The sequence below is a fragment of the Phyllostomus discolor genome, chromosome 8 (assembly GCF_004126475.2).
Source record: "Phyllostomus discolor isolate MPI-MPIP mPhyDis1 chromosome 8, mPhyDis1.pri.v3, whole genome shotgun sequence".
In the NCBI taxonomy this organism is placed as follows: Eukaryota; Metazoa; Chordata; class Mammalia; order Chiroptera; family Phyllostomidae; genus Phyllostomus; species Phyllostomus discolor.
The window spans coordinates 83,761,793-83,786,753 of NC_040910.2; the positions used below are offsets into that span (position 1 = coordinate 83,761,793).

The 24,961-nt window shown below is 58.1% G+C and overlaps 1 protein-coding gene across 3 annotated transcripts in view; it reads left to right on the plus strand.

Annotated features, from left to right (window-relative positions):
• The window catches only part of SDK2 (sidekick cell adhesion molecule 2), a 248,104-nt gene that overhangs the window by 213,444 nt on the left and 9,699 nt on the right, over positions 1 to 24,961 (plus strand). For all 3 annotated transcript variants that reach the window (XM_028521407.2, XM_036033413.1, XM_036033414.1), the window contains 8 exons: positions 3,975 to 4,161; positions 6,723 to 6,860; positions 9,239 to 9,400; positions 11,833 to 11,958; positions 15,873 to 16,037; positions 17,314 to 17,454; positions 17,728 to 17,866; positions 20,075 to 20,201. In XM_028521407.2, the coding sequence (XP_028377208.2) occupies positions 3,975 to 4,161; positions 6,723 to 6,860; positions 9,239 to 9,400; positions 11,833 to 11,958; positions 15,873 to 16,037; positions 17,314 to 17,454; positions 17,728 to 17,866; positions 20,075 to 20,201 (1,185 nt within the window). The remainder of the gene's footprint in view (positions 1 to 3,974; positions 4,162 to 6,722; positions 6,861 to 9,238; positions 9,401 to 11,832; positions 11,959 to 15,872; positions 16,038 to 17,313; positions 17,455 to 17,727; positions 17,867 to 20,074; positions 20,202 to 24,961) is intronic.

Here is a 24,961-nt window from a genome sequence, read left to right on the forward strand (position 1 = left end):
GCAGGCACGTGCAGGTGTCTCACCTCCACCACCTCCAGGCGCCCAGCCCCACCCCAGCCCACCAGACCCTGCAGAGTGGTTATTTGGCCAACCCTAATTTCACTGATGCTAATTGGATGGCCGGTTAGCAAAGGACCACCGTCTAAGACTTCGAAATCTGTGTTTAAACATCATTTCCCAGTTTGCGATGATGTCACGGGTTACAGCAGGATTCAGTTTGTCTCTAACGGTTACAGAGTCCGTTATAGCAGCCCTTCATCCTCCTGAACGCCCCGTAAAGCTGGCAGATTGTGCGTATTTGTGCCCACTGCATAGATGGGAAAACGGAGACCCAGTTTAGGTGGCCCAGCCAGGGCACAGAAATAGCAGGTGGCAGAGAGTCAGACTCCAGGCGTGCCGGCCATCAAGGGGTGGAGAGGAAGCGCTGAGCACACAGCCACCGGAGGAGCTGGTGAAAGTAATAACAATCCTGGGCGTCCTTGGCTGGGGCCATTGGGGCCCACGGCCTCGGCCACGTTTGGGGCCTGCCTCCTGGCCCAGTGTCTTGCTGGTTGTCTGTTATTCCAGAGAGGGGCCCAGGGCAGAGGCAGGTGGGCAGTGTGAGGGCCACGCCATGGCCACCTGGCTCAGCCGTCAATGCACAGGCAGAAACTGAGTCTTTGCCAAAATGCAGGGCCCACGCCCATCCTGCGCTGGTTAATGCCGGTGGCCCTGGTTTAAGAAAGATCCAGAATAGGTGTCTCTTTCCATCTGGGGCAAAGGAGGCAGGAGAGAGGAGGAAAGACGTCTTTCCAAGGAAGCTCTAAGTATAGCTGACACCCTTGGAGTCCTTGCCCAGGAATGCCAGCTGGGAAAACTAAGTGTGGCATCCCGAGCACACGCCTCCCCTGGGAGGGAGCAGCAGCCGGGCCAAGCCAGCAAAGCGCAGCAGCCAGCAGGCAGTCAAGGTATGGACGTCTCTGGTTAATGTGCAGGCTCCGTAGATTCCCCCCGCAGACATCTGGGAGCTGTGGCCACCCTCCCAGCCATGGACCTTAACTGGGGAAAGGGAGTGTCCACCTCCCAGCCATGGATGTCACCCCTCGAGTACCACTGAGGGTGCCCACAGGCGGGCGCATCCCTGCAGCCGCTGTCTTTCCATGGCTCATGTTTATCGAGCAGTTACTTTGTGCTCAGCAGTGTTCTTGGTCAACATGAGTGTGAACTGCAGGGGAAAGCAACCAGAGATGCACAAAACAAACAGCAGCCTCAGGTGGTGGTGAATGAAGCAGGTTAAGGGAAGAGAGACCTGGGCAGAGGTTTGAAAGTGTAAATACAGTCGTTAGGGAAGGGCGTGATGAGAAGCTGACACGGGAGCAAAAATGCAGGAGAACAGGGCGTGAATCATGGATCTGGAAGAAGAGCATTCCCAAAAGAGGGAAGCGAAAAGCAAAGGTCCTGGGGTCAGTGGGGTTTGATGTGTACCCAGACCAACACAGAGCCCTGTGTGTCAGTCGGGGGCAACGTGATGGGAGGTGGGTCTGAGTAGTGACCGGGGCCACGTGGTCACTGAATGAAATTATACCCAAGGACAGTTTGGGGCAGGAGGGACATGGACGCCTCAGGTCTTAAAAGGGCAGTGCTGGCCGCTGTGCAGAGTGGTCTGATGTGGAGGAAGCACAGATCCACGAAGAAGCAACCACGTGGAGATGTCGTGGTGGCCAGGGCCAGGCGGTGGCATGGTGACAGGGTTTGTTGTCCGGTTCCATTTGAAGGGTACAGTGGGTAAAACTTGCTGGCCGAGTGAGTGCAGAGTGCGGGAGAAAGAGAAGCGACAGGATTGCCAAGCAGCTGGATGATGGAGCTTCTAGATACAGTGCAGGGAAAGACAAAAGGGGGTGGAAGGACGGGGCTCGAGGAGTCCACCGGAGTCAGTTCCAGGCGTCCGGTGGACATCCCAGGGAGACTCCAAATGGCAGGGTGTCCTGGGTTCAAGAGTGGGTGCAAGCTGGAGCTGTGAACTGTGGAGTCCTCCGCACATAGATGTTGCTGAAAGCCCAGACATTAGATATGAGACAGAGAGAACACAGAAGTCTGAAAACTGAGCCTTGGGATCAAAAAAAAGTTAGTGAAGTCTCCGAACCCACATAAAGAACACGCCTCCTGGAGACAGGAGGAGTTGGATGTGCCAACAACTCTTGGGAGCTCGAGCGAGATGAAATCTAGGAAGCAAATATTCAGGAATTGTCAGACTACAAGTCATGGGCCAAATCTGGCCCTCCACTTGTTTGTGTAAATAAAACTTTATTGGAACACAGCCACACTCATTTGTTTACAAATTACCCTTGGCTACTCTTGAGTTACCAGCGCAGAGTTGAAGAGTTGCAGCAGAGATGTGTGGCCTGCAAAGCCTGAAATACGTATCACCTGGCCCTTTACAGAAAGAATTTGCTGAGTTCTGGGTGATTGCTGCGGTTCTCAGTGAACGGCCCTCAGCCAAGAGTGACCGCTTGCAGCCCCTCCCCCACCCCGGTCTATTGAGCTTTCTGCCAGTAGGTTCTCGTCACCACCACCACCACCACCACCAAAGCACTTCCTGTCCCGGCCACAAGAGTTTCCGTGTTGATCATCCGTGGTCAGATGCAAGCCTCATCCTACCTGGCTTAGCACCAGTATTTCACAGGGCGGACCTTCCCCTCTTCCAAGAAATGTTTTCTCCTCCCAATGTCCCTCACTGGCTGTTCCTCACTCTCCCAGGCTGTCCCAACCCCTCCCCCCAGCCTCTGAACACGGAGGCCCCAGGAACCGCTCCGTGTGCCCTCACCCAGGGCCATGTCTGCACTGATGACACCCAGATTACAGCCTTCTCCTTGACCTTTCTGTGTACCCCAAATTCAGCAGGATCTCGGTCTACTGTTGTATGCCCATTACTACCCTCAACTCTCACTCATCTACCCACATCAGAAGAGTCTGGAAAAAGGGGGGGAATAGGAAAGTGAGAAAAGCAAGGATTTCAGAGTAACGCGGTGCCGTCACCACCATTCACACGTGCCAGGCAGGGACAGTTCTGTTAGCTCTCACCCACTTTCACTACCTTCCTCCACACACACTGAGCAATTAAGCCTGTAGCACGCAGCAACCTCTCTGCCAGCAGGTGGCGAAGGATGCCCACTAATCCTCCGCACCCAGCGGAGTTGTTTCAATAGCTTTCTGGTCAGCCTGGGGTCAGAGTTCTAGTGAAGAATCTCTGAACTTGGCTGACCGTGGGGCAGGATGTTAACCGCCCCCTGCTGAACATAAATTAATTGGAAGCACTTTTCATTCTTTTACTCCTTACGATCCTTGTTCCTCACCTTGCTTCTGGGAGTAGGTGTCCTAACCCCACGGTGCAGACAGCAAAACTGGCTCAGGGAAGTCACGGGCCAGGTCACAGCCTAGATAAATGGTGCACAGAGGTTGGGCCCCGGGCCGGCCAGCCTCTGCAACTGGCTTTGCAAACTGTCAGGTGCCAGTGAGTCACCAGGAGACTTGTCCACGTGGAGATTCGCATGACAGCCTGCATCCCTAACCTGCGCCCAGGTGATGCAAGCCACTGGTCCTTGCACCTCACCCTTTGTTGCAGTGGGCTCTCCTCTGCACGTACCTCACATCACAGGTTCCTACAGAGCTGAACTGGCCTGTCCCCCCCGTGACTCCATTTTGAGGACTGGTATGCCAGTGCCATGCTCAAGCCTGCCGGCATGCAGCGGGTCTATGCCCTCGTGGGGTTGGTTCCCAGTCCGGCAGAGACTGGAGTATCAGGAAAGGAAGGTTCTGGAGGGGGTCCTAAAACAGCTCTTAAATGCCTCTACACCGTCCTGGGTCACTCACACACCTACAGTCCAAGCATGTGGATGGTTTGAATGCAGGTGTCTCTGAGACCCAGGGGCAAGCGGGGGCAGGAGGAAAGCTGTTGTCCCCCCACCCTTCCCTTCCTCCATCACCTGTGTCTGCAGATTTATTTCTGGGAAGCTGAGCGGCGGAACCTCACCGAGCGGGTGAAGACGCTTTTCCTGGCTGAGAGCGGAGTGAAGCTCAAGAACCTGACCGGCTACACCACCTACATGGTCAGCGTGGCAGCCTTCAATGCCGCGGGGGAAGGGCCTCGCAGCACTCCCACCCGGGGCCAGACCCAGCAAGCAGGTGGGGGAGAGTGGCTAGAGGATGGGGGAGCCAGCCTGGGGAGTGGAGGCGGGACCACCTGGCCCTGGCCTCTGGGCTCATGTGGGGAGTGGAGGCAGCGGCCTGACCCCACCTGCTGAACATCTAGGCTGTCCCATGGGATGCCCTCCAGAGTGCGAGAGCACAGCCCCAAACGGGGGCCAAACCTGATGCTCAGAAGCTGAGCAAGAAAAGCTGTCTCCATACAGCCTTGGGAAGAACCCTCCACCCCACCCCCTACTGGTCTTGCCCCTGTCGTCCACCTTGCCGATGGCCAGTGCACACCCAGCCAGCCCACTTCCGCTCCCTGCCTGTGCCCCAGTGTGTGCTAGGTGCTGGGACCACACAGTGAAGGAGACTGCAAGAGCCCCCCTGCTCCCTCGAGGAGGGAGACAGGTCACAAACAAGCTCAGAGGGGGATTAACCTCTGGTGGCTCTGTCAGTGATCCAAGGACAGAGGCAGAGGGTGGACAGACGGCTTTGTTTGTTTGCTTTGTTTTTATCCTCACCCGAGGACGTGCTTATTGACTTTAGAGAGAGGGGGAAGGAGGGAGAGAGAGAGGAGAGAAACATTAATGTGAGAGAGAAACGTCCACCAGGACTGAACTCGACACCTGGTCATGTGCCTTGACTGGGGATTGAACCCTCGACCTTTCGGTTTACAGAATGACACCCAACCAATTGAGCTACACCGGCCAGGGCTGGCCAGATGGCTTTGGATAGGTTTGCCTGCAGAGGCGTCTCTGCGGGGTGACATCTGAGCTGACATTCGAGTGAGGAGAAGAGGCCAGCCGTGGGAAGTTCTGGGGGAGGGTGTTCCGGGCAGAGGGAACAGCAGGTGCAAAGGTCTGGACGCTGGCGGGGTTAGAGGGACAGAGAGAAAGCCAGGTGCTTGGCAAGAAAATGGAAGTCATGTTCTCGAGGGTCTGGGGGCCTTGGAAGGAGGTGGGGATTATCTGAGTGTGGTGACAGCCCTTGGTAGGTTTAAGCAGTTGGGCGACAGGGCCTGGTTTGTGTTTTCTGAAGACCGCTCCGGCTGCTGTGCAACAGACAGACCGGGGAGTGGGGGGCAGGAGGCCAGCAGGAGGCTGGGGGGTGGGCCAGGGCAGAGGAGAGGAGGACACTGAGAACCCTGCTGCCCACACGTGCAGCGCCTGCCCTCTAGGTAGGGTCCAGAGTCCCTTTTCAAACAGTGTTTCTGAACAGTGTGTGTTCTGTCACACTGGATCCTCCTGGAAGTCCCAGGGTGGGCAGGGCAGGTGGTGCCCCTGTACCACGATGAGCAGCGGTGGCCTGGGGAGTGATGACCCCAGGGTCCCCCAGCTGGACCTGGGGGAGCAGAGGCTTGAGCCCAGATATCTGAGCTCATCCTGAGTTATCGTCAGCCCCTCTCCTTTGCCCGTCACGGGGCTCTAGCCTTTTGGATTTGAATACCAGCCTTTCATCCTGACCCCCTTAAGTGTCTTTTCCAACTGCTGCCTCCCATCCTGTAAATTTCCTTATCTCTTAAAGAGACATCAAGGCCCGCGGAGTCGGTTCCTAAGTATTGTTCTCTTTGGGGACAAGCCCTGGCTCCAGGAAAACTCTTCCCCTCCGCCGGCTCCCAAGGGCCTGCCTGTCTGCCTGTCCATCCTGACCACGTTCTGTGGGTGTCATCTGCCGGATGTGAGCCCCCGGGAGCCTGGAAGCTCCTGTCACTGTAACAGCAGGACACAGTGTTCTGTCCCACGGTCCTCTTGCTGAGCGGAGGCAGGGAGGGCCCCCTGAGCTCGCCTTCCTTCTTCAAAGACCGCTCCGTGCTGCTGCCTGTCCCGGAGCTGGACGGCACGGGGTCGGGCTAGCTCCGGCTCCATGGGGGTGGCCCCACCAAGAATAGCCTGGCCATCCCGCCGGCGCCAGCTCAGATGCTGCCCAGTTGACACTTCCTTCCTGTCCTCTCTGTCCTCCCCCGAAGAACCCTCACCCCTGTGTTTTTGGGTTCTCGGTCCAAGAAAGCATCTCTGCCAGAGGGTCTGACTGTCCCTGGCTGGGGCTGCTTCTTAACAGCGTGGTCTCTGGGTGACAAGCCCTGGGCCCTGGAGACAAGAGACACTGTAGTCCTGTCACCATCTTATTCAGTGCCCACCCGATACTCTGAGGCCCAGACACCCCCTGTCTCCTCCCCCACCCCTGGGAAGCTGACAGAGAAGCCCCACAAAGCCAGGACATGGCCGGGCCCTGCAGATACCCTGGGGTGGGACATAGGCTTGTCCTGGGCTCTTAGCCAGGGCTGGGGGCCCCTCGGCAGGAGGAACCGAGTTCTCCAACTTGAGGGAAAAAAATGCTTGGCCTCGGATGTTGGAAAGTGAGTGTCAGTGATGCAGCGGGGAGGAGAGGCAGTCCAGTGACCTCTGGCAGCCCCTCCTGCTCGGAGCCCTGCTCTCCTGGTCTTCCGGGACCCAGGGCCCCCCACCCCTGCTGGTTCCCTGGACCTGAACAGGGCTTTGAATGTCCGGGGAAGGCGGAAACAAAAACCCTGTGCTGTCTTCCCTCCACACCTGCAGCCCCCAGTGCTCCCAGCTCGGTCAAGTTCAGCGAGCTGACCACAACCTCGGTGAACGTGTCCTGGGAGGCCCCGCAGTTCCCCAACGGCGTCCTGGAGGGCTACCGGCTGGTGTACGAGCCCTGCACCCCCGTGGACGGTGAGTGGGGACGCCAGCGCGGCTCCTTAAACGCCCCTTGCAAGGGCTCCCTCAGGCAGGGTCCCCTGTGCCGCCCCTGCAGTCCGTGTGGCGAGTGTCCCCCAGCTTACAGATGGGAAACGGAGGCCGGACAAGGGAGGGGGATTCCAAGATGAAACAAGCTGGGGGCAACGCTGAGGAGCAGCCCCGGTGTCCTACCTCCCAGGAGAGAATTTTCAAATCTGTTCCTCCCCATCCATCGGTGGCCGAGAGGGGCAGGAAGGGAAACCTGTGAGGGGTAGAGCACCCCAAGCTGGACAGGTCTCTTTGGGGCCCGTGAAGGTGGGGATCCCCTGACAGTCCTGGCCTAGGCATGTCCCACCCCCAAATTTAGGTCTCGGCCTTCCTCTGGGTTCGGCTTTCTCTTTGTCTTCTGTGGCGTCATGAACCCCTTCACGAATCTGGTCAAAGATGAGAGCCTCTCCTCAGAAGGGTGCCGCCCGAATTCAAGGAGACACAGTGCCCTGTCCCCCCTGCCAGCCTCAGATCACAAACCCCAAGCTGCAGCTTGCCTCCCTCTGGCCCTGAGCCCCATCCTCTGAGTTGTCCTCAGGGTGAGCCCTGCAGCCCCTGCCCCACCTGGCCCTCTAGGCCCTGGCGGAACCCCGCCACTCCCCTGGAGCCCCAGGGTGAGATTAGCCCAGAAACCAGGGCTATTTACTTAGAGAGGCTGGGGAAAAGACTGGGGAACAGCTGCCTACATCCAGTTCTAGAGCCCAGCACGGCCTTGGGCATGTGGCTGGACTACCAGGTGGCGCCTTGGTGGCCAGAGGTGACCACCTCTGAGCTCACTCCTCCTGGACAGCTAAGACTGGCCAGAACAAGGGGCGGAGCCATGAGAAGACTGTAGTGCCCCGCAGTTCTGGGTCAGCCGAGGGGACAATGGCCCTCAGTCTTCTCCACCGCCACCCGTGTGCCAATGGCCTCCTGCTCCCCGAAGTGGCGCTATGTGCCAGGACAGCAAGGGGGAGCCAGCCCCAGGATACCTGGTCAGGTGCAGGGCTGGGAAAGGGGCCGTTTCTCCAGGGCAGGAAGGAGAGGACAGAAGTCATGGGGAGGAAACACAGGAGGATGGAACGGCCACTCACTCGTCACAGTGGCCGCCACCTGGCCGGCCCAGGGGGCTCCCACACCCTGAGAGGTGAGAGTGCGATGCCCTTGGTCCCTCATCCAGCAGGGTCTGGACCCCATGATTGACTCTACATCCTCACATACTCTCCTCTGCCCTGTGACAGCCCAGCCAATAAGACCATCAAGCCCCATGTGCAGCTAGACAGCTTTCTGCCTCCACCCTAGGTGCAGGTCAGCGGGCCCAGTGAGAACCCAGGACCCCCTTTCCTGGAGGGAACACCAAGGCCCAGGCAGATGAGGGGTTTGCTCAGAAATGTCAAGGAGCATGTAGGTACCCAGGGCTGCTCTTCCAGGTCCTGGGGCATGCCCCGCATCACCCCAAAGGTCGTTTCATTCCTGCGGGAAGCACCTCTTAAATACCCCTTTGTTTATTCAACAAGTAGCTTGGGCACCTGGCACGTGGTAGGTGCTCTGCTGTTTTGTTTAACTTCATAACATCTGGCCTAAGATGTTCTTAATACCCTCAACAAAGTGATACCAGGGTAGGGGACGTGCCCAAAGACCCCTGAGGCCAGTGCGGGTCCGAGCACAGCCCTCGGAGGGTAGACCAGTCCCCAGGGGTGGTGGGTGTGCTCAGTGGGCTCCACAGCTGAAAGCCAGTCCTGGCCCTCGGGGAGGCTGGCACGGGGGCGGTTTGGGCCTGGGTGACACAGCGCAAACTCTCACCTCCTGGAAACCATGCAGGCCTCCCCTCTAGTTGCCACAATTTAGGGTGCAGTTGACGGGAGGGAGCTGAGGTTGTCCCCGCCGCAGGGGTTGAAGCTATCCTCACCTGGCGGCAGGTGCACCCCCTCCAACCTCGGGCTGTGCTGTCTTCACAGAAGCGCTTCCTGAGAGGTGATTCTTAGAATTCGAGTTCTGTGGGGGGACAGAGATGGGGTATGAAACATGTCTGCTGTACGGTAGTTAAGCTAAGCAGGATGGTAAGGGTTTTCCCCTCCAGGTGCAGAAGAGTCCTGTGGTTATTTAACAGACAGTACGCAGCTTTTCTCAAGTGGATTTGGCCGCAGAGACCTTTTTGCTAAGGACAGCCCGTAGGACTGTGGTCTGAGAAACCGTCTGGGAGACACTGCATGTGGCCGAGGGTGCCAGCCCTGCCTCCTGCCACGGGGCTTTGGCCCCCTCACCCAGGGTGCCCACCTGCCCTGCATACTCCCTGCAGTCCCCACATACTCTGATTCCCGCACCCCCCCCACCCCCCCCAACAGGAGTCAGTAAGATCGTGACGGTGGATGTGAAGGGGAACAGCCCTCTGTGGCTGAAGGTGAAGGACCTGGCAGAGGGCATGACCTACAGGTTCCGCATCAGAGCCAAGACCTTCACCTACGGGCCTGAGATTGAAGCCAACGTCACCACGGGCCCGGGCGAAGGTAGGGGAGCATCAGGCCGACACGGGAGCTGCACCCTCCACTCCCAGCATTCTGCCCCCGACATGGGGAAAGGTGTCCAGAGCCGTGCTGGGGCTAGAGCCACAGGGATGAGCAAGATGGGGTCCCTGGTGGAGCCCGTGGGCTAGGGGGCCAGCAGACACAGAGCCTACACGGGGCAGGGCCTGAGGCAGGAGGGGAGGGGTGGGTGTGGTGGAGGTGTGGGAGAAGGTGGCTGGGGTATGGAGGGCCACCGTGGCATCACATGCTTCTAAGGGTGCCACTTACGTCAGAACCACTGGGGTTCTTCTGACACATGCAGGTTCCTGGGCCCCAGGGATTCAGGATCTCTGAGCGTCCACCCTGGGGATGCACATTTGAACACGAGCTGAGGGTGACTCTTGAGTACACCCTGTGAGAGCCAAGGGGGGCGGGGGAGTGGGGGAGGCAGGAAGATGACTCTGGCAAGGCTAAAGGCAGGGGCACCTGCTGGCTGCCTCCTTCCTGGACAGGCAAGGTTAGGGGGAGGGGAAGACAGAAGCAAGGCAACAGTGCCTGGGGCAGAGGCAGGAGGGGAGGGGCGAGGGAGAGGAGCACTGGGGCCCAGAAAGGAAAGAGTGGCTTGGGTTTGAGTTTTGTGACACCTCTTGAGGTCATCCTTGGGCTGGAGGAAAGTTTCAGGGCACCCACAGTGTTTGAGGTATAGCTCTCCCAAGTCCTGGTCACCCACGCAGGATGTCCCCCCCTGAACACTAAAGCCACCCAGTTCCCAGGCCACTCTGCTCCCTCTCTTTCTGAGAGAGGACACAGCCCATCCCCAACTTTCCCAGAAATCCCTCTCCCGCCCTCCTCCCTGCCCCACCTACCAGGTGTGGTCTGGGCCCCCTTTACCCCACACCTGGCTTAGCCTGGCCCCTGGAAGGTGAGCTGGGCCTGGAGGTGGCCTCCCCTCACCTCTCATGAGGGGTTTGCCCTCCGTGCTGGCTTGAGCTGGTCACACTGCACTCTCTTTCTGGGCATTTTCTCCCCCTACCCCCTGCCCTGCAGACATTGTCTGGGATCCAAGGGCACAAAGCCCAAGGGGCTGTAGGAAGAGCTCACCCCGGAGCCCGCTCTGCCCTGCACCTGCCCCCGGCCCCTCCCCTGCGCCTCTTACCTGAGCTGGGTTTCCTGGGAAACAAAAGCAGGAAAAGCGCTGTCAGGGCCAAGCAGTGGCATGGGGACAGGAGATGGCCATGGAGGACACGCTGTTCTAACCTGAAGCCTGAAGTGTCCCAGGCCAGGGCAGGAAGTATAGAGGAGGAGGGGAGAGCCCTCCGAGGAAGAAGGAGCTGCATCCTGCAGGTGTGAGTGAGGAGGGGTCCGAAGGGGGAGGATCAGAGGTCCCCGTGCTCCCCTCTCCAGGCCAGGCTACGGCTGCACACAGGAAGCTCTGGTCTGGGAGGAGACAACAGCTCCTTCTCTCAGCCCTGAGTGCTGTCCTGTGCAGAAGAGAATTTGGGGTCCTGAAACCCCCACTCAACCCTTCACACCTCCCTAGGGCTGTGTCCCACACCCGAGCCCTCAGCTGCCTTTGCCTGTGCCATGGCAGGCAGGACATGCGTTAGGGAAGGAAGGAAGGAAGCGAGGCCCTCCGAGGCCAGGGTCAGGACTAGGGTGGGCAGTGGGCTGCCAAGCTCTGTCAGTGAGTCCCTGGCCTCCGGTCCAGCCTGCCAGCTTCTATGCCCAGAGACCTTCCATCTGATGCTGGGTCATCAGCGTCTTTCCCAGCAGGCGTCCACAGGGGCCACCGCACTGGCTGGGCCAGCCAGTCACCCCCACTCACTCCCCGTAAGCAGCAGAGGCCCAGGATGTCCTGCAGCCCCGGCCTCTTCCCTCCTCACCTTATAGCAAATGCAGCTGGGGTCGGAAGGTTTCAGGAAGGAGGTGGGGAGACATTGCTGTCATAGGCCAGAAGGGGAGATGTCAGGGGGTCCTTCTGCCCCCCAAAAGCAACCTCCTCTGATCATGGACCTACTCTGCCATCGTCACCACCCACCTTCACTGCCCCCCATCAAGCCTTGCATTCCAAAAAAGCCTTTATATATAGGGAAACTGAGGCACCAGGGGGCCATGTGAATTGATCAGTCACCCATCTAACGGTTCTGGGCTAGATCTAGAAAGCCAGTTCTCCTGAATCTGCCGCAGGGACCTGTCTGACGTCACCCAGAGACTTTCTACTGCCCCAGAACTTGGAGTTCAGGGGGTGTAAGTGACTCAGAGGAGAACATCCTCAGATCCAGCGGGCCCGGTCTTAGATGCGCTCCTTGGGCCTCAGCGTGTGCAGGGCTTCTGGAGACTCTGGCAGGGTGGTTTTGGGGCCCAGCCCCCCTGCTGGACAGGCCGGGTGCACGTCCAGCTCTGTACACCCCTTGCCCACTGCGCGCTGTCTGCAGGAGCCCCGGGACCACCTGGAGTGCCCATCATCGTGCGGTACAGCTCCGCCATCGCCATCCACTGGTCCAGCGGAGACCCCGGCAAAGGGCCCGTCACCCGCTACGTCATCGAGGCCAGGCCTTCAGGTATGCCTGCCCCAGGCTGAGTCACTGTCCCCGTGGAACAGGAATCCACATCTCCCTTCCTCCCTCCTTCCCAAGTAACCTCCACTGGCCACGCCTCTGTCTGTTGTCACCTGAGACAGCGCTTGTGCTTCCCCAGGTGAAGCTAGAGGTGTGAGTGGGAAACAGGCTACCACTAGCTAAGGCACACCCTTCGTCAAGGGACACCCCAGAGCGCCTGGAGAACCGCACTCAGCGCCTGTGGGGACCAGGCAGGTGGAGGATCATTCAGGAAGCCAGAGGAGCGAAGGGTTAAGCGCCCATGTCCTCCACGCAACCCCACCAATGCCCCATAAGGAGGCCAGCTGTCCCCCAGAGACCTCGGCCACCTCTTCAAGGCCTGTCTCTGCCATCACGGCTGTCTTGGCAGTCCCTGCCATCGGACCAACTTCTCCTGTCAAGCCTGAAATCGAATCACAAGAACTTCCAAAGCCATCAGGCGATGAGCGGCTGATAAGTCGCTCCAGGGGCTGCGATGCACACTCCTGTTTCACAGTTGCCGCTGACGCCCGCACCTCCCGGCTCCCCTTACGCACGGGAGCCCTCGGCCACTGCCAACTCCCGCCGTTGCTAGGCTTCCCAGTTAATCAGAAGCGCCAGAATTAGCAAAGGCTGGAGGCTTGCCCTTGGTCTTCCATGGACCTGTGATTAGGCGACTGAAGTTGAGGCATTATTTAAACAAAGATTTCGCTTCCTAGCACGAGCAGCAAACAGTAGTCATAACAAGGAGTAGTCAGGCATGGCAGTAGCTAATACTTCTAATGGGGGACATCGAAACATCCCAGTGACAAATTGCTCATTCTTGGCGGTAGCTGAGAGCTAGTCATCTCAATAGCACGTAGTTAATTTCAGTGGTTCCAGAAAGCAGCTACTGCCCCGTCATTGCCATAATCTTAGGCTAATGATTATGGCTGCCGATAGCTCATACACACAGGGACTCAGATTCAGCGTGTAGCCGGAAGGTATGCATGCGGTTGGCTCTCTCCCCACTCCAGATGGTCCCTCCCCAGCCGTCCAGTGCCAGCCGGGTGCAGAGTTGGCCAGGAGACCACTGCATGCTTCTAACCTGGGCCTGAGCCTGTTTTTTCCACCCAAGTTGGCAGGCCAGGGTACCAGGCTGTGGAATGTTGGCTCCAGACTGGAGTTTGGCCATGTTAATTTTCCACTGTTCCCTGGGAGGCCCAGCATGGGACCTAGTGTTCTGGGTTTGGGGCCGAGAGTTGGTCCACACAGGTGGGACCAAGGACTAAGCACAAGAAGAGAGACCCAGCTAAGGTCCCCTGAAGGATCGGGACTTGGAGCTGTTGCAGGGGGCTGGTGACGGGGATGGCAGGGGGCGAGGAAAGGACAGAGGGCCCAGGGAATGCTGTGCCTCTCTCCACGCCTCCTAGTACGGGCAGTCACCTTCCTACCTCCTCGCCCCTGGTGGCATGTGACCTCACCCTCTGGCACCTTCAGGATGTGCCTTTGTGCTGGGCAGAACCTACTAAGCACACCCACTTTCTATGAACCATGGGCAGCCAGGCCAGGGAGACACGCACTTAAGGTGTACGGGCCCATGGAACCCGCCCTGCGTATCAGCCAACTCCCAGGGCTGGAGGCCAGAGCCACACAGCATGACATTCCAGCAGCTTCTGGCCTGGCCCAAGTGCCCAGCCCTACCCTTTGTTTCTCTGTGGGGCAAAATGAAGTAGCTCAGACAGCAAGCAAGAGGCCCCAGCTTCTGGGAGGCAGCAAGGTCTCAGACCAGCCCATCCAGCAAGCACCGATTCAGCTGCTGATGGCTCTGGGTGCCCGGAGGAGGTTCAGTGCCAGGAGGAACCGGATGGCTCTGGGCTGAAACCCCAGCTCTGCCACTTACAGCCAGGTGGCCTCAGGAAGATGGGTTCATCTCTCCAAGGCTCAGTTTCCCCATCTGTAACGTGGGTGCAACAGTTCCTCCTTCCCACTGTTGCTGTGGGCATGAAGAGTAAGGCCCTTCGAGCCACAATGCTTGATGAGGAATGAGTGTCCCCGTGGTATGGTCGTCACCACCACCATCATCCCTGTGGCTGTCATGAATGAGAGAATTCAGAGTCATGGGAGGAAAGTGGGTTTGCGCCCCAACACTCAGATTTTGAGGCGTGTAGTACTGAAACCAAGGCACACAATGCTCTGAAGGGGCTTCAGAGGAGAGATTTGCATTCATTCATTCCACACTTAGTAGGTGCCTGGGCTAAGTGCGGGGCTACGCAGACAACTTGGGCGTGATCCCTGCCCTGGAGGAATTTCCCAGCCTAGCAGGAGTGAGAGAGACATTAGACAAAAGACAGGACGTGCAGGAGACGGGAGGCACCCAAAACCAAATAAAGACGGCGGAAGGTGCGTCCGAGTCTTGGGACCCACAGCCTTTGGTCTTGACCTCAGAGAGCAGACAGGCCCCCACAGCCGCCCCGGTGGATTCTCCTTTGCATCGGAGAATCTGGGGGGGAAGGGTGGAAGGGAGGGAAGGCAGCCTCAGCAGATCCCACCCCACTCTTGGTCCCAAATTCCAAAATGCTTATGGAGGGCGTGGCACCTCCACTAGAGTTCTTGACCGGGGTGGATCTATAGAAAAGTCTGGTGTGGAGCACAACCCAAATCCATCCACCCTGCAGAAGGGCTGAGCTGGGGCCAGGGAGCCTGCAGGCCTGAAAGGCAGCTCTTCCCGGGAGGAGCTTGGAAGCAGCCGAGGGAGAAGGGTGCCGGAGGAGAGCGAGGCTGAAGAGCCAGGAGGGGCATGCAGGAGGGCAGTCACTGGTACCGGTCCCTGGGTGACCTGGGTGACCTCCCTGGAACAGGTCATGGGATGAAGGACCTGCAAGCTCAGCCCACCAAGGTCCTTCTAACATCTCTGGACCCCGATCCACCTGAGAAGGGAACCTAACCAGGTGGCTTGACATGTCGGTTCCCAAGTAAGCCCTGCCTGCACTAGTGCAAGCAGGAGGGCTCACCCACTGTGCCAGGGCCAAGCCAGCCCCACGAGCCCCATGCAGAGCACCTGGCCCGGGCCCCTCCCAGTCTCTGCACGGTGCCCTAGTGGATGCTCGCCTCGTCTCTTACACAGACAGAGGACTGTTGCCTTAATCTTAGGCTAATAAATTTAGACAATGGAGGCTGGGAGGGCCTGAAAGGGAAGTCAGGAGCTCAAAAGTTGGGGTGATTGGAGACCACAAGGGTGGACTACAGGCAGGGGTCCCTCTGGCCCTCTCTGGTCCTTGTTTCTCCTCAGATCCCTGCCCCTAAGCACAGAGGGACCTGAGAACCTCAAATCCAGCTCCTTGACCAAATGCTCATGGGCAACCCCAATTCCTTTTTCAGCTGTAAAAAAAAGAAAAGAGTCTTCTTTTTTGTGTGTGATGCCACCCCTCTGTATGTTTTGAGTAGGAATGGGGATCAGGAACAGCATCAGCATGGTTCAGCCTGGTTCAGTGCAGGGTGGCGGGGGTGGGGGGGCGGCATAGGCAGTGCGGTACAATCCTCGGCAGCCACTTCAAGTCGTGCCAACCTGGGCTTTTCAATGCTGTGGAAGGCAGAGTGTGTGCAGTTCGGCCCATGAGGGATACAGAGATGAGCCTGTCTGTCTGGGTGTGCTACTGGTTGCGTGTTACAGTATTTTCTGCGTAGTATACAGTTATAACACTTTATAGACATTTTAACAAAAAGAATAAAAAGGTCAGATGCTGCAAATGGCATCGTTTAAAAAAAATTCCTCCCTAGGACCTCCTAGGAGCCCCATGCTGGCCCTCGGCGCTGACCGGGAGGAGCAGACAGGCCGGCTCTCAGGGAGAGGCAGGCAGGCAGGCAGAGGGGGGCCTCCTTGCCACGGGGTGCCTCACCCCACCCCTGCGCTCTTACAGATGAGGGGCTGTGGGACATCCTCATCAAAGACATCCCCAAGGAGGTGACCTCCTACACGTTCAGCATGGACATCCTGAAGCCGGGTGTGAGCTATGACTTCCGGGTCATCGCCGTCAACGACTACGGCTTCGGCACCCCCAGCAGCCCCTCCCAGTCTGTGCCAGGTACTGGCCTGTGGGGTGAGGGGTCGGGGGGCGCCCCTCAAGAGGCTGGGCGTTGGGGAAGGAGGAGAGGCAGCAGAGGCCTGGAAGCACTGGGGTGGGGACCGAAATGCACGGTGCTCTCAGCGCTCCGAAGCAGTGAGCCCTGGGCCAGGGCCTGAGTCAGCGTTCCACTGTGGAAGGAGCTGGGACATGGCTCTTTTGGGTTCCCTTTCAAGGACTCCAGAAGCCCTGGGCAGGGGGCCCAGTGGACTTGTGCACGAATCAGTAGGCCCAACGTGAGAGCTTCCGTGAGCTCATCACCCAGGAGATTCAAGGGCGCCAGGCCATAAACTCTGTGTTTCCATAGAAACCACCCCCAAACAGACAGAGTCAGCAGCCAGTGGAGCACAGTGCCCAGGTGGGGTGGCCTGCCATCCACCCATTTATTCTCGCCAAGTTCTTCCCATCCAGCCTGCCTCAGAGCTCACAAAGGACTCTAATCTCAACACCTGTGACCTCAAGTCTAACCACTAACTGCTTTTAGTCCCGGGGCCTCTTCCCTCGATGCAGGAATATAACTCAGAATTTCTATTCACCAGGGGAGTTTCAAACACCCGGCTGCCTCCCTCCTCCCACACACTTTCGCCCTTGTCCAGATGGATAGGACCGAATCGTGGGAAATAAACACTTGAGGACAGAAATAGAAGCCAGCCCCTCATCAGGGTGGATGAGACAGCCTGGTGCAGAAAGCATAGTACTGGGGACTGGGAAAGAAGGGGAGCCCCATCTGGAGAGACATTTGAAAGACCCGCTCACATCCACCGTCCCCACAACCCCGCTTTGTGCTACCAGAAAAAGATTCTGTCTTAGCTAAACTTGGGGACACACTCTGTCAGGCCCACCGCAGGCCAGAGAAGCACCTTCCCAATGCAAAGTTGGGTCTGCCCATCAAGGTAGGCCATGGGTGGCAATGGGGAGAAAGGAAAAAGAGCAAGCACACCACCCCTCCCGCACTCCAGCCCGGGTCTCTGGCAGACATCACTAATCAATCCTGGCACTCTTTCCTTGTGAGTCCAGAAGCAACCCCAGAACTCTTCTCAAAACAGCCCTGCAGGGTGCTCCATGTGTTGATCAGAGCTGGCACTGAAAACGATTGTCCCTCCCAACCTTGTCTTGGGCTCCACCTGTTCAGAGGGCACAGACCCCACCTACACAGACGCTGAGGGCAGGAGGTAGGGTCCCCACTGGAGCAGGAGGGGCTGAGCACCCTGGCCCTGACACCCACTCCGTGTTCCAGCCCAGAAAGCCAGCCCATTCTACGAGGAGTGGTGGTTCCTGGTGGTCATCGCCCTGGTCGGCCTCATCTTCATCCTGCTGCTGGTCTTCGTGCTCATCATCCGGGGCCAGAGCAAGAAATACGCCAAGAAGACAGACTCGGGTGAGCCGCCACCCTGCCCTGCTGGCTGGGCTAGACCTTCCCGTGGCTGCCTCCCTTTCAGCAGGGGCAGGACGGGTCTCTCTCTCTCCTGGAAATGCCCAGGCTTCCCATGCAATCTCCACCTCCAATTTTGGTTTCAGCTCTAATGAGAGAAACCGGGCAGCCCAGCCAGGTGGGGAGAAGGGAGATGGGAGAGAGGAGACCACCCGGTCTGAAGGGAGTGATCGGTGTTGATCTGCTCCTCACTCCACCCCCCCCCCCACCCCTGACCAGGAAACAATGCCAAGTCTGGGGCCCTGGGCCACGGGGAGATGATGAGCTTGGATGAAAGCAGTTTTCCTGCCCTGGAACTCAACAACCGACGACTCTCTGTCAAGAACTCCTTCTGCCGAAAGAATGGCCTGTACACCAGGTAGTGGGCTCCCTGCATGGGGTACCAGGGGATGGAGGCTTGAGGGCCAGCAGGGCCCAGGTTTGGGAGGGCCACAGAGCAGGCCATGCCCACTTGGCCTCGCCCTGTCCTAGAAACCGCTTTCCATCCCAGTGAGTGGGAATCGTCAGCAGAAAGACACAGCAAGGCCTGGGCAGCACAACCCAGGGCCAGGGGCCACAGCCCAGGGGAGGGCACACTGGGGAGGATGTCACAAGGAGATGGGTACCAGGGGTTTCTGCCAGTGACAAGGGACAAATACCTTACACAAGTTTGCAAACCAACCTACTGCTGTTTGAAGCCAGCTGTTCCTAGGAACAGCCTGAAGCCGTGATATTCACTTGCCGCAAAGGGGAGGCAGACCTGGCAAAAGTAGGCTGGACAGACACATGTGAGTGAGAGGGGCCGGGAGCTCCCCGTGGTTGCTTCTGCCCTACCTGTCCTCCTCCAGCTCTGGAAAGAGAGGGCTGTCTGAGTGTAGGCATGTTCCCCTGAGTCCTCTCTCATACCTGCTGTAGTGGTAGAACAGTTTTCTTCCCACCTCCCTGCCCCCCTGCCTGCCCCAAGTCCGAACTCTCAGCATCGTCCTCAAAGGGCAGCATCCAACCCTAGCAAGGACGAGGCTGGTGGCAGGCCAGCTGTCTCCTTCTGACTTCACTCCAACCCCAGGCCCCCTAGCCCACTCCCTGTGGCCGGCCACCCCGCCCATTTCCAAGGGCAGCGGCAGCTCACAAAACTTCTCTGTCTGGTTCCGGAGGGAAGAGGCGATGTGTGTGTTCTTCAGGAGGATGGGGGGCCAGCTCTCACCCTCCGCCAAAGCCAGCTCTCCAAAGAAAGGGACATTTGAGGCCGCAGTAGCAGGCCCAGCATGGCCACCACAGTCTCGCCAGGCTGGCTCCAGGGCCCTGCCACATGGAACAAGGGGGCGTTTCACCAACAGCCTGGCCTGGCCTGGCCTGCCTCTCACGCCCACAGTGTACGTGCACTGCGGCCTCTGAGTGACCCCACACCACTGCGTGTACACAAAAATCCCGTTGGCACCAAAGGATCCTCAGTCTCAGGCCCAACTCAGCCACGGTGACACTGCCAGCCCCCTCTCACCTGCATGTCACCAAGACAGCATTAGCCTGGCACCCCGTGGACTCCCGCCTCTGTGTCATCTATTGGCCTAATTTGTCTACATTAAGCTGCAGCTAGTACTGCTATTATTTTAGTTTTCATATGAAGATGCACTTTGTCGATTGGAATGTAATCAGTGCAGATACTGTACAGGAGGCTGGGGGTGAGGGGGTGGGGGTTGCTGGTGACAGATTCCAAGGTCAAGGGACTATTCTCAGAGCAGCGTTGCTGCAGCAAACAGCTCCGGCCCCTGTGTGGATGGCTGGGGTTCAAAGCCTCCGTTCCAGAAAGCCTTCCTGGAGCAGGCTGGGCAGGTAGGTGTTGGAGCATTAGGCCCTGGGCAGTACCTCCCTCGGCCCCCCTCCTGAGGGCAGAGTCGTAGAGGACCCCAGCCTTGCCCACTGTCCAGCCTCTAGGCTGCACCGGCCCCCGCACCGTAGCAGGTGGAGTGCCAGACACCCTACTCTGGATATTAGTGAGTGCTGACAATTCAGGGCCAGGCTCTAAGTCACCCGGAAGGGCACAACATTCCACAGGTGGGGCGTGACTTAGCCCTGGGAACCACTTTCGGTCTCTGCACAGATCAGTGGCAGGGAGGGAAGAGGTGCTTTTCCTTTCTCTCCTAACCTCTGTGCCAACTCCCTAAAGCTCGCCTTGTGAGTTTAAGGATCACAGGGGGAGTTGGACTGCAGTGCAGGTCTCCTGGCCCCACCTGAGGATGCGGTTCCTGAGGACTCCGTGGGGCCCAGGATACTTTGTAACGTTCACTGCCAGGTAGTCCTGATGCCCGAGGGCTGCGAACCACACGTGGGGAATCTAGGTGCCTCCCCCTCCCACCATTTCCCTGGAGCTGATTCTGGAGGTCGGTCCAGCACCTTTGGCATCTGAGCCTTCCCCACCGCAGTGGATTCCCTAGCCTATGGTCCGCCTTCCAAGGCACAGCCTAGGAAGAGCAGACACAGCAGGGTGAGGGATCCTGGGCCTTCATGCCTCCAGGCCTCCTCCTCCGCACCGGAGGAAGCAGGTGGCTCTGAGTGGGGCCGCCTCTCAGCCTCACCCCACTCTCCCCAGGTCCCCGCCCCGGCCCAGCCCGGGCAGCCTGCACTACTCCGACGAGGACGTCACCAAGTACAATGACCTCATCCAGGCGGAGAGCAGCAGCCTGACCGAGAAGCCCTCGGAAGTCTCCGACTCTCAGGTGAGGGGCGAGAGGCCTAGGCGCCCCAACGGGATGCGGAGCAGCCCCTTTCCAGAGTGCTGGCCTGCATGGAGGCCCAGCCCGGGGCCCATTACACGGGCTCCCTCCCCTCCTTCCCTTTATGGGCCATAGCAACTGAGGGGCCCCAGGAAACTGCCCAAAAGTCCTATGTGGGTCAGCTGCCGCCTGCCATGCTCGGCTCAGAGTTTGCACCCAGGGCCCATGGGTCTCTGGAATCTTGGTCGTGTAAGGTACCCAAGACCGTGGTCCTCACCCTCTCATGGGGTGAGGAGTCACCCACATGCTCCGTCACTCAGTGGCTCCAGCCTGCGAGGCTCCTGAAGACGAGGGGAGGGAGGCGGACATAGCAGCCTGTCTTGCCAGGGTCAGAGAACCAAGACTGAGCTGGTCAGGGTCAGAATGAGCGCCAGAAATGAAGGCCGGGTGCCCTGGGCACCCAAGGACTGGAAGCAGGAGAGGCTGAGAAGGGACTAGTGCTTTGGAGGCCTGGATCTGAATTTGAAACCTGGCTCTGCTGCCCATGAGCTGGGGCGTCCTGGGTCTGGTAGAAAAACCTCTCTGAGCCTCAGTTTCTCCATCTGTAGAATGGGCAGGGGTAACAACAGGCTCTCATGGGGCTGAGATCAGGCATGGAGAAGCTTAGCATAGGGCCTGGCACATGGCAACTGGTGAATAAATGTCAGCTCACATGTTAAGAAGGAGACAGTGCCTCTGGGAGACACAGAGCTTTAGAGAGGCTGCCATTAGGTGGGCCACTCGGGGACACTGTGTCCCAGGCCACGGGGAGAGGAGGCAGAGTGCATGCCGATGAAGGGATGTTATAGCCTCCCACCCCAGCCCTCTTGGCCTTGGCCAAGCCTGCTGGTTGCCGAGGAAGGGCCAAGAAAGGCCACTGTATCCCACGCCCTGGACCTTTTCTGCCCGGTCCTGGGAGAGGACGAGAAGGAAGAGATGCCAGCAGGGAGCAGGGCTGTGGGCCGCGTAGGAGGTGCCAGCAAGCCTGGGATCCGGCTGTGGGCCCCGTGGACCCAGGGCCTCTCGCCCACTGCTGTTTTGTTCAGCGCCAGGGTTACTGCTGGGCTGGGCAGAGCCAGGAAGGCTGGAGCTAGCACCCCAGCTCAGCTGGCAGGGGCAGAGACCCCAGCTTAGCCTGGCTTATGCGGGCGCTCATGTGATTCAGGTCGTGGCATCTTCTTATGAGTATTTAACTCCTTGTAGCCACGTGGGTGCAGGGCCTTACAAGGCCATGCTTCCCTGAAGCAGGATGTTTCGTCTTTCTCCCCAGAGAGAGTGATGAGCATTTCGATTCTAGGCACTCAAGGTGAAATTCAAAAAGATACACTTGCTATGTCCGTGGGGCTGTAGTAGAGGACTCCCTAAGCCATGCTCCTGTCTACAGAGGGCAAGGCAGTGGGCAGCCAAGGGACTCGCCATGTTGCTCGGCCGGCCTCCCTGGACCTTCTGCAAAGGACATTGTTAATCCGCCCCCAGTGGCTGAGCGCCGACCCTTCATGGAGCAAGTCCTCTGAGTGCAGGAGGTATTTTCCGATGTTTCCAGAGCTTTCTCGGCCATCCCTGCTTGGGTCTGGAGGACCCTCACAGGAGATGCAGAGCTGGTCCCTGAGGCCATGCCAGGCCCCCCAGCCATCCCAAGGCCATCCTTCTTTATAAGCTCCCCTGGGGTGGCAGATACTTGGGATCCTCTGCTTAGCCATAGGCCTCATTCGTTCAAAACAAGCCCATTGCTTGAACACTGTTTCCATAGCAACCTGGACCCAGTCTCACACACACACACCCCCAGGAGCATATACCCTAGTGAGAGGAGGCTTCCTGGCTCCAGAGTCAGCTGTCACGGCAGAATGCCCAGGCTCCCTTCCAGGGCCTCGGACCTGGCGACTTTGGGGTAGTTTGGCGTTTGAGTTGGGAGCGGTGTTGGATTGACTTGGGTCTATTTACTCTGAAAGCTAAGCTCCATGAAAGCAGGGACATATGACAGTTCTGGTGGCTGTTGTATCCCCAGTGTCCTGCATGGCACCTGGCACACGTCACTCTGCACGCTCTTGTTGAAACCATGAAAGGGGCGTTGGGGTGCTGGTCACGCTGCGCAGACTCCAGACTGAGCGGGGTTTGCGGGTAAACAGATCTGTGGTTGGCGTAAGAGTTATTCCCTGTGACCACAACTCACACCGTTGATGAGGTGTCGCCCTTCCGAGTCACACCAAGGACGAGGGCCACACCCCTGGGGCTGTGCTCAGCCCACAGGCCTCACACTTCATAGCGTTGCAGCGACCCTCCGAGGCAGGCATTAGTGGGAAACTGAGGCTCAGAGAGCTTAAAGGAGTTGGCTCAGGTCCACCCACCAGAGGGCAAACCCAGGGTCCCGCTCCCACAGTGGAGAGCCGGAGCCCTCGGGCCAGCCTTCTGATGCAGAGCCCCACAGCCCCACGTGCCTACCCCGTGCTGATGCTGTCACCCTCACGGCAGAACTTTCTGGAAAGGCATTAAGAACTGACTGATGAGACAGTCTTGAGAACAACTAACTGTGGAGTGCAAAAAATAAAAATAAAAAACCCTCAAACCCATCCTCAAAGGGTAAAGACAGACACCCGGAAGAAAGTGCTCTGGGCCCCAACACTGTTCCCAAGAAAGGAGTCCTGCGTGGACAGTGAGGCACAGGTGTGGCAGTCCAGCCCCGAGACGGCTGCTCTGCAGGGTAGCCCCAGGGGTCGCGGTTGGTGTGTGGCCCTGGGTTGAACCCCAGCTCCGCCCCTTACTGCCTCTGGATCGGATGGGGTCCACCGCAGCCTTGCCCACGCAGGGCAGCAGCACCGTCTGTCCAGGGAGCTGTTATATGGAGTACACTAAGAGAGAACTAAGAGAGAGAGTCAGGCCCATGCAGTGCCCACCAGTGTCACTCGGGTCTGCTGCCTCAAGAATGGACCCCTGGCTTTCGGGCCACAGCGGGTAGCCTGGCATGCAGGCGGCTGTTGCCAGAGCATTGGCGTCCTCAGGAATGGGGGAGCCCCGGGAGACCCTGAGAGGGTACAGCTGTCCGTCCCCACGTCCCCCCAGTCCCAGGGCACTGGTTTGCTGTGCCATCGTGAAAAGCCCCATTGTTAAAATGTTGGATGGCTTTCGTACCTGTTGGTAAAGAGCCACCGCCCTGAGCCCCTGGGTGTCACCAACAGGACCCCAAGCAGACTGCTTGTCATTCTGCAACTCCAGGGTTGTGCCTGGTTCAGTGAGAGGAATGCGGGACCCTGCTTCAGGACCCTGGCAGCCCGTCCCCTGTGCCTCCAGCGTCAGGTCCGAGTTTGTGCTTTGACAGCTGGGAAGGCCCAGATGTCAGCGTTTGTCTGTCCGGGGTGGTGAGGGCTCTCCGATGGGGGCGGGGGTGAGCAGACGCTGATTCTCAGCACTCATTTCTTGAGTCTGCACTCTGAGGATGTAGAGGTGACAGAGACATGGTCCTGCCCCCTGGGAGCTCCGGTGGGCTGGACGGGACAGGCTGGACACAGAGCCGCTGGCCTCCTTCCAGTGCCCCTGTTACCAACGTAGTAAATCAATCCTGTGGCCGCTTGCTTGCCCCGGTGAGGAGCTGCAGGACTGTAGATAAGTACATGAGTTGTGGGACGTCCACCATTGCAACGTTCAGTCTGGGACTGACGGGGGGTGTCACCTAGTCTCCTGCTCTGGTGGCACGTCCCTAGGGGTCAGGGGCCACACAGGCTGGCCCCTCTGTGTCAGCTGCTCTGGAGGGTGACTTCCTGTCTTTTGGAGACCCCCTCCCCCAGGTCCTCGGACAGTGAATCTTGCATATACCGCCTGGTTTGTATCCTAACTCAGACCACCCAAAACTCGCTCTCCAAAGCCAGTGGGGATTTGCCAGCCAGCTCCCTGCGATACAGTAATAAACAAAAAGTCGATGTTTTTGCAAACAGACAAACATGAAGTGATGTGAGAAAGGCCATATGGAGCAGTGGAAAGGCTGGGGGGCTGGCTGTCCCCGGAGGACACAGGAGTGGGGGTAGGGCTGCACCTCCAGGGCTGCAGGAGAAGGCTTCCAGGCTGCTAGGCAGGAGCCACACAAAGGCTGCGGCTTAGAGAGCCTGTGGCTTGCCTGCTGGAACTTCTGAAAATGAAGGATGGCTTCAGTCCAAACTTCGTTTTCAAAGTAAGAGCCCAAGTTTGGTATAAAATGTTCATAGCTAACACAAGAAAATCTCAATGGGAGAGAAATCCCAAGCCATGGCACCTTCCCTAATCGCCATTCAGGTCTTTGTGCGACCCCGGCAGCCCCGCTAAGCTCATTGTAGTGGCACAAAGCCTGTGCGGAAGAGAGAGAAGCTGTACGGACAAGCTAGATTTTCTGTGTGGGGTTGGCCAAAAACCGTTTAGTTCTTTCTGTAAAATAAAAGACTCATTTTTTATTGTCGCCAATAACTTCATTGACTTGGATATTTTGAGTATGTCAGCTGTCTCCCACTATTGGCTTCTAGTGGTAGAGGCCAGGGTGCTGTTAAACATCCTCCAGTGCATAAGACAGCCCCACAGCAAAGAGTTATTTGGCCAAAATGTCAATAGTACCAAGAGACTTTGCAAACCACTTTTGTCACAGCACAATCTTTTTTCGTTTCAGTTGCATCTTTACCTTTCTTTTTTTAAAGATTTTATTTATTATTTTTAAAAAGAGGGAGACAGAGAGGGAGAGAAACATCGATATGTGAGAGATACATTGG